At 47.2% G+C, this 8,750-nt stretch overlaps 1 protein-coding gene across 2 annotated transcripts in view; it reads right to left on the reverse strand.

Annotated features, from left to right (window-relative positions):
* CKMT1B (creatine kinase, mitochondrial 1B) overlaps positions 1-1,210 on the reverse strand; it is a 5,123-nt gene extending 3,913 nt beyond the window's left edge. The window contains exons 1-2 of one of the 2 annotated variants that reach the window (XM_006831715.1): positions 890-1,210; positions 81-279 (exon numbers count right to left, since the gene is read on the reverse strand). In XM_006831715.1, coding sequence (XP_006831778.1) covers positions 81-279; positions 890-1,038 — 348 coding nt within the window. In that variant the 5' untranslated portion in view covers positions 1,039-1,210. Of the gene's footprint in view, positions 1-80; positions 364-880 lie in introns of both variants that reach the window. The other variant, XM_006831714.1, reaches the window with a different exon arrangement.
* Between the last annotated feature and the right edge of the window lie 7,540 nt (positions 1,211-8,750).

Raw genomic sequence — 8,750 nt, forward strand, 5'->3', positions numbered from 1 at the left:
TAAAGGGTCTTTGTAGGGAAAGGATCTGGGGTCATTGGGAAGATAATTGGGTCACCAGGGAGACTCTGGAGACCCCCTACCTCATAGGTCTCCTCATCTCCAGCCACCATGCCCACAGTCTTGATGAAGGGGTGGCCAGGGTTGTCCACGCCAGTCTGTATACACTGATCTAGCGTCCAACCAGTGGGTGTGGTCTTGTCGCAGAGCCGGGCATAGACTGCCGGGGTCAGGTGACTGGCCATGCAGTTGTTGTGCTTTCGGAGATCTGGGTACTCAGCGCTAGAGAGGGGGTACCCAATAACCATGGAGGGAGGACACAGGGGCCTATACTCAGTGCAGTCTGCTGGGAGCTGTCCTGTTGCCAGGAGGGAGGGTTAGAGGAAGGCTAAGCAGTGGTAATCTCTTTATAGCCTCCAGGGTCTATCTATCCTTTCCCAATAGTTCTAGCTGCCTCTGGCTGGCTGGCTCAATTCTCTGATCTGCTGAGTTGTTTCCTCCCATGAACACAACATTAGGGTTGGGGGAGGAGAAACACTAAGCAGGAGAATACAGGAAATGGGGGAGAACAAGCAGCAAAGGGAGATGGAGGAGAACAAACAAGATAGTTCCTGATCTCCCAATTAGGAATTTGAGCAAAGTATGTGCAGCCAGAACTCAAAGGACTGTAACTGGTCTTGGGGGCGGGATCTGCCGGTTACAGGTTCTCAAGGATGCTTTTGCATTGTTGTTTTGGCCCTCATCCTCATCTCACTGAGATCTCCAGACTACAGTCTCTAAGTTACAGGGCCTTTGTGATTGTTGCCTTTCTCTGTTGTCCCACTCCTCATTTTCAGCCGCCGCATCATTCCCATCACCACCACCCGCACCCTCGCGCCTCTGACACTGATACCTCGGGGGATACAGCCTCCGTCGTTCACTGGTGGCTCGCACAGGTTCCGGGCGAAGCAGAAACCCAGCGGCTAGAGATCCAGCCCCGGCCAAAGCTATGAGCTTGAGCCCAGGGCGGGCGGACAGCAGGCGGGAGAAGGGACCAGCCATGCCTTGAGGGTCCGGCTACCGTGATCCGGTAGCAGGAGTTGGCGCAGGTCAGAAATGGGGATGGAGGATGCAACCCGGCGGGCCAAGGACCGGAACAGTTCTGACGCGAAAGCCGAAATGGGGGCTGGAGAAGAAGCTGTATCCGGAGTGGGAGCCGGTACCAACCAGACTGCAAGAGAGGCGCAATGAGCTAGCGGCTGGCAGGCGGGCGGAGGAGCGGGAGGCCAGAGCCGCAGTCCCCAGGGGTGGAGCTCACGCAGGCTCCGCCTTCCGCCTGCCACCGCGGTAGGTGTGCGGGGGAGGGATGGGCAGCTCCCGCCAGGTGACTGAGGGGACTCCGAGCGCACCCCGAGGCCAAGGATGCCCGGGGTCCACCTACGATGTGATCGCCCGGATTTCAGCACCAAGTGGAGGACAGCACCTAAGGGGGCACCCTTCCCCCAAGGTCTCAGTTTAATTGGAAACCCGAGTCATCTACTCTGTGGGTGTAAAAGAGTGTCATTGCCCAACTGCTTCTCTCTTTGCAGCCTGCCCCGGCAACCCCTCTCTCTTCCCAGGGGAGGCAGACGCGCGGAAACCGCGGAATAAACACTGAGACTAGAGGGAGGTATTGAGAAAGCACAGGGTTAGAGGCAGACGCTGGGAACGACACCCGCTGGCTCAAGGTCACCTTTCCCTTAGAACCAGGAAGAGGACCAAGGAGCCTACTTGCCACACGGTGCTCTCCTTTTAAAAGGTTGGGGAAGGGTTCCCTAAGAGGAACCGACAAACATAAACTCTTACCCCATCGGTGCTTTGTCCCTCATCCACCCTTACCCCACCACCTACTCTGCTCCAAGTTCAGCTATTTCCTGCCTCCATCCTTCATGGTCCCCCCACTTTTGTTTTCTTCCTTCACACTTTAACCTATTCCTACCTCACCTTTGATCTTTTACTTCTTTTTGACGTCTTTTCCAGGCTCAGACCTGTTTGCCGCTCAGTCGCAGGACTCCCTCTGAGTATTCTCTGCAAGCCTGCTTACCTGTTGATTGTATTGGGCGTGGGACTTGGGTTGGGCAAGGACTTCTTCTTCCCCTCCCTTTTTTCCCCCTTTCTATGGTTCTCAGTTCCTGGGCTGAGGAAAGTATAAGGTGAGGTGAAGGGTGTGGTGAGATGACTGGGTGTGGGAATGGAACAGGTAGGCACAGGTCTCCAGGCGCCACAATCTTCCCTTTCTTGGCTCCTTAATGTTTAATCCAGAGTTTAAGGCAAAGGGTGTCCAAGGGCATAACGTCACCAGGGAATCTCCACCTTCCTCTTATCTCTTTCCTTCCCTCTCCCCTCACTAGGTGTATATTCAGATTTGAGAGGGCTTTGTCCATACAATGGAGCCCTGGTGGTACTGTAGGATAAACACTGAACTGCTAACTGCAAGGTTGACTGTTCAAATCCACCAGCTGTTCTGCAGGAGGCAGATGAGACTGTCTGCTCCCATAAAGATTTACAATCTCGGAAACCCTATACTGGGTTGCTGTGAGTCAAAACTGACTCCATGGTAATGGTTTTGCTTTGTCCATACAGCTCCAAGTACGACTTGCCTGTGACTTTATCCTGGCAGGAAGGAGTGAATGCTAGAGCTGAACTAGAAGTGTACGTGTACGGAGCATGAGTTAAGGTGGGGTGGACCTTAGTCCCTTCTCTCAGCTCTCCTGGTATAGCCACAGACAGTAAGGTACTTGGAAATCTGAAGAGAGAGTATTTAAGAAAAAGGAATTCCCTTCATGTAGTCCTTTGACCCCACTAATAAGACACACACAGCCCAGTCCCTATATTCTCATTTCCTTCATTCTTTTCAAACTCATCTTGTGTTCCTTTTCCTACCTCTACATTCACTTGTGTGTCTCCTTAAAAGACATCTGTCTTTGTTCTGGGTCCAGCACTTAACTAAACCCTCTGGTAAGAGAGTACTGACCAGTGACTAGGTAGAGTTCTATATGGAATGTCTTCACTCTTGGAAAAGTAGCAAATGTTACCTTTGCTGTGAGGGCTTATTATCTACGTGAAGGAGTAACTGTGAGTAAGTGAAAGTAATTACTTGGATTGGTATAGCCAGATAAAGGAAGCAGATAATCTTCCAGAGAAGTACAGCTGTTACTTGATTAAGAGGGTAACCACTAAGATTAATGTGATGGGGGATGGGAAGGGAGCATATTTAAGAGAAATAAGACTTGCTTAGAGAAATAGGACTCCTGGTGTGGCACTGTAAGATAAGCAGTGGGCTGTTAACCACAAGGTTAGCTGTTCAAACCCACCAGCTGCTCCTCAAAAATCCTACACAGGGTCATTATGAGTTGGAACTGACTTGGCAGCACTTAACAACAACGAGAAATAGAGAAATTATTTAGATTTGGAGAGTAGCTGCCAAAATTTGAATACTAGCTCCACTAAGGAACATTTTTTCAAATTCCCTTTTAGACTTTGAACCTCTGACAGGCACATACTGTAACAGCAATCAATAAAAATAATAATTATCCTACAACATACAGAAGTAATACATCTGGCATTTGATTTACAATTAGAGAGAGCTTTTCTTTATAGTATTTCACTGCATTGAATTGAACTATTCCAGCTCATGACTAGGAATTCAGTCTACCTTTTTGGGGAATGAACCAACCACTGTCATCTCATTGATTTCAATTTATAGCAATCCTACAGGACAGAGTAGAATGGCTTCTTGGCTTCCAAGACTGTAAATCTTTATGAGGGCAGACAGCCTCATTTTCTCCCTCAAAGCAGCTGATGGGTTTAAAATTTGGAACTTGCAGTTAAGCAGTCCAAGCTTAGCCTACTGCGCCACTATGACTCCTGAGGAATGAGAAGAAGAGTTAATTACCTGGAAGATAATGTAATAATATGTTGAATGATAGGATTGCTGGAGGGGGGCATGAACTTGAATAAGAATTAGGGAGGCATCTAATCCCCTTAGGGCCAGTTGTTAGGTTCATCTGTCTTCAGCAGGCCTTGGAGCTCAGAATAATGAGACACCAGACCAAAAAGTGGTAAGATCCTTAAGACTGCAAAGAAACTGAACTTGGGGCTCAGTGACACGTGTCCTGAGCAAGTGAGGATCTGAGGACACTAGCAAGAACAATATAAACATATTCAAAATGCTTTCATGTAATCAGTACCCTATGAGTTAGGTTTTTAATTCCATTCTTACATCAGGTTTATCTGGCACTAAATCTGGAGGGTAGAGAACAAGCAAGGTGTGGGTGTGGAGATAGGAATCAACTTGTCCCGTCTTCTATGTCCATTCATTTTCTTATCTCCTTCTAAATACTCACAAGCCTCTCTATTCCTTTCTTTAATTTACTATTTCTATTTTTCTCACCCGTCTCCCTACCACTCCTCTTTACAGTAGTTAACATTCTCATTGTTAAGATTGGGTCTTTACGTGTATCAGACCCCATTTTGTTTTACAAACTACTTTTGCCCTTAAGACGGTGCAATGACACTAGCTCTTCCTCTGCATCTCGCCTTTCCCTCCCTGTTTGTCTCCCTGGAACGTCAGTGTCTAGCCCAAGCATCTGAGCTGTGGCGACGCAGTAAGAAATCAGAGGAAGGGGAGTATCAGATTGCACTTTTTCCTCAGAACCAGTAGGGGCTGCCCTCCTCCGCACGGAGGCACCGGCCAACGCAGCCTGATTCTGTTGCCGGTGCGCGCCCTCTGCTGATTGGTAGCATCGCAGGGAAGTCGCATTTTGATTGGGTCGCTGTCAGGTGTCGCTGCCGGCAGGTTAGGCTGCGCAAGCAGAAAGAGGCGGGTGAGTGAGGGCCGGGGGCGGTGGGGGAGTGGCTGGGGCCGGGGGCGGTATCTGAGGAGGTGGGCTTGGTGGAGGGGGCTCGGTTAGTGCGGAGAACCCGAGTTAGTTTGAGGTAGGGACTGCTTTGGAAAGTGGCCTAGCGGAGAGGCCTCAATGTCAACGTAGGGAGAGTGAGGCGGAGAAGGCGGGGGCGGGCAAAGTCGGGCTACCAAAGCCCATTGCTGTGGAGTCGATTTGGGGCGGTATTCGTGACCCGGAGCTGTGGGAGGAGAAGGCGGAGGAGGGGTTCAACGAGAGAGTAGATGAGTGTGTGAGGGTCTACGTGAGGAAGAGCGGGGATCACGTCAACCATGGGGAGCTGTGACTGAGCGAAGTGTGGGAGTGGAGTCAGTAGAGCAACAGTCAGGACACAGAGATCCGCGTGAGCAGCGGTGGGAGCGATATCCACCGTGGTCAGGGGCGGCTAGTGTGGGGAAGTGAGCCTACAAAGGCGGGTGTGAGGAACGACCTCAGGCTCCTCGGGCAGTCATTGCAGTGGGTGTAAAGAAACCATGCTACCTAGTGACTCATGTGAGGGTTTGAAGGACTAGCTAATCCTGAGGGATTAGTGAGTGGGGGATTCGTTGGATTAACTGGATTTGTTGACCAGTGATTTGGGGGGGGGGCGGGTGGGTAGCAGTTAAATCAGTGTTAGAATTGGTTGTTGTTGTTAAGTACCGTGGAGTCGGTTCCGACTCATAGTGACCCTGCACAGGGTTTCCGAGGCTGTAAATCTTTACGGGAGCAGAACTGCTGAATTTGAGGTTAGCAGCCAATTCGTAACCACTACGCTACCAGAGCTTCTGTTAGAAGTGGTGAGGGGTGTCAAAGAAGAGTCCTTACAGCAAATTGGGGAAAGAAAGCAGTATGACAGAATTGATGCTGAGAATAGGGGCCGCAGTGCAGCTGGCTGGTGGCAGAATAAGGGGCATGTATAGGGCACTATATGGGTCGAACGGACTCTATGGCAGTTAACAGCAACATAGGATCTGCTGGAGTCCTGCTGTGTAGGATACAGGATTGGCAGTTCAAACCCACCAGTTGCTCCTCGGAGACTCTATACCAGGTCGCTAGGAGTCAGATGACTCAATGTTGGCTCGCTTGCGGGAGAACGGTAAAGTTGTCTGAAGCAGTTCTACTCTGCCCTACAGGACCGCTATGAGTCAGATTCAATTCGCTGGCTGTGATGGTTTTTCGTTTTTGTTTTTTAAATAGGGTCACTGGGGACTCCTGATGGAGCTGTGATTAACATTTGGCAGCTAAATGAAACGTTAGTGTTTTGAACCCACCATCCATCCGCTCAATGGGATAAAGATGAAGTAGTCTGATCCCATAAAGATTGTTGTTGTTAAGTATCTTTGAGTTGATAGTGACCTGTATAGGATTTCTAAGGAGCAACTGTTGTTGTTAAGTGCCTTCGAGTCGGTTCTGACCCACAGCGACCCTGTATAGGGTTTCCAAGAAGTGGCTTTAACTGCTGACCTTATGGTTCAAATGACTTTGCAGTCCAGGGCATTACCCACAGCGCCACACCAGGAGTGGCTAGTGGATTTGAACTGCCAACCTTATGGCTAGCAGTCCAATGCTTATTCTACAGCACCACACCAGAACTCCCAACAGCCTTGGAAACCCCATGGGCAGTTCTCTGTCCTATAGGGTCCCTATGAGTTGGAATCGACTTGACAGTATGCTTAGAAGGAAGTGAAGGGTCCACTGTTGAAAATGGAAGATTGGTTGGTGATTTGAGTTTTGGAAATATTCCTGCCTGGAATCTGTGTTGATCTTTTTCCTTCACCACTGATGGAGCCCTCCATCAAGTGTATGGTGATTTAGGAAATTAGAGGGCTACTGCATGCAACCTGAAAGTCTAAGGAATAAAGTTACACAGGCAGAGGAAGTCACTTTTATTTACCCTCTCTGTTACTCCTTTAAGGAGCTCTGGTAGCATAGTGGTTATGAATTGGGTTGCGAGCCGCAAGGTCAGCAGTTCAAAACTACCAGGTGTTCTGCAGGAGAAAATTGAAGCTTTCTGCTCCCTTAAAGATTTACAGCCTTGGAAACCCTATGCAGGGTTGGAACCGACTCCATGGCACATAACAACAACAACAACAATAACTCCTTTGGGAATCCTGGTGTGGCGCTGTGGGTTAATGCACCAGACTGCAAAGCCGTTTGAACTGCAAGGTTGGCAGTTCAAGCTCACCAGTCACTCCTCCTCGGAAACCCTGTACAGGGTTGCTATGGGTCAGAACTGACTCAACAGCACTGAACAACAACAGCATTACTCCTTTGGGCCCTGATGTTTTGCTATAGGATAAGCACTAGACTGCTAACCACACTAATCACAAAATCAGCAGTTCAAATGCACCAACTGTTTTCAGCAGTTCAAACCCTATACATGGTCACTGTGAGTCAGAATTGTACTACTGGTGTGGCACTGTAGAATAAGCACTGGACTGCAAACCACAAGGTCAACAACTCAAACCCATCAGTTGCTCCTTGGAAAACCTATACAGGGTCGCTATGAGTTGATGAGTCTGAACTATGAGTTGGAACCGACTGAACAACACTTAACAACAGCATTACTCCTTTAGATTTGATTCAGCATAGGTGTTCTGAGAAAATTGCCTGACTGCTACTCCCCTCCCCCACCTGCTCTACTGCCTGTTTGCTTCCTTCCTTCCCCTCCCCCTTCTCCTTCCCATCTTTTCTTGCTCCCTCCACGGCTTCCTTTTTCCACGTTGGTTCAGACCTAAGACTGCCCTTTAGCCTAGTGTACAGTCTGATGTTTACTTTGGAAATGAAGCACTGGAATATGAGAAGAGAAAGCAGGGGAGTGCTTCTGAGAATATCTCATCAAACCCCAACGTCTCCCAGAAGTACATATAAATGAATCCTTACTTATTTCATAGCTATCTGTCAGGCTTCTGTTTTTGCTTTGTTAGCTATGAATTTAGACATTTCATCTCTCTTCAGCCCCATATTTATGAACAGACTCTTGTCCTATCCTATTTCTTTACATCCCTCATTACTATAAAATTGTAATAGTATTTCAAGAACATGACTTTTACATTCAGTAAAAAACTGGAAGGACTTAATGTAAGAAAGGGCCAAGTGTTAGGCATCTTACTTAGACAGGAAAGAAAATTGCTTCAGAGAAATGATGAAGAGTGCAACAGAATCTGAATTGCTTAAACTTTACAGAGATTTTGGAAATGCCACAAGTCAAGGAAATCAGGTCATGTGTATAAAGAGAAATTCAAAGAGCTAGCTTATTTATCTTGAGGGGAAGTCTATATATAAGGCTTGCTGTGCACAAATGAAAATGTTATGCCTAAGGAGAATGCTGCCACCCCATGGAGATTGAGCAATGAAGAGAACAGATAATGAAGACTGAAAAGGTCGAGGTCTGTATAAAGGTCAACAATGACTTCCTAATCAAAGCTCATTTATAAAGTGGAAGGACTTTAAATCAAGATAGAGTAATTATTGAAGATTATTTTTGAAAGTCTTTAAGACTTTAAGTCAGTAACTCCATTTATTTAAGGAATTGGTAACTTTTATTAAAGAGTCATTTGTCAGTGTTTCTAAGAACTTTTGGAGGTCATAGAAAATTGCTGATATGTGACTTTATTTTTAGAATATAACAGACACCAATATCCCATAATACTGTGTTAACAAATGTTGACCTATTAAATATTTGCTTCAGGCCTTTTTATTTTATTTTTAGATTTGAAATCCAGCTGCATCTTTTATTTATTTATTTTTCTTAAATGTTTTATTGTAAATTATGTGATAGTTTACATGGGAGAACATTAGTTTTACATTCATTCTATTGTATATCGTCTCATTGCCATGCTTACAATCCCC

This window comes from Chrysochloris asiatica, unplaced genomic scaffold, assembly GCF_000296735.1.
Source record: "Chrysochloris asiatica unplaced genomic scaffold, ChrAsi1.0 scaffold00004, whole genome shotgun sequence".
NCBI lineage: Eukaryota > Metazoa > Chordata > Mammalia > Afrosoricida > Chrysochloridae > Chrysochloris > Chrysochloris asiatica.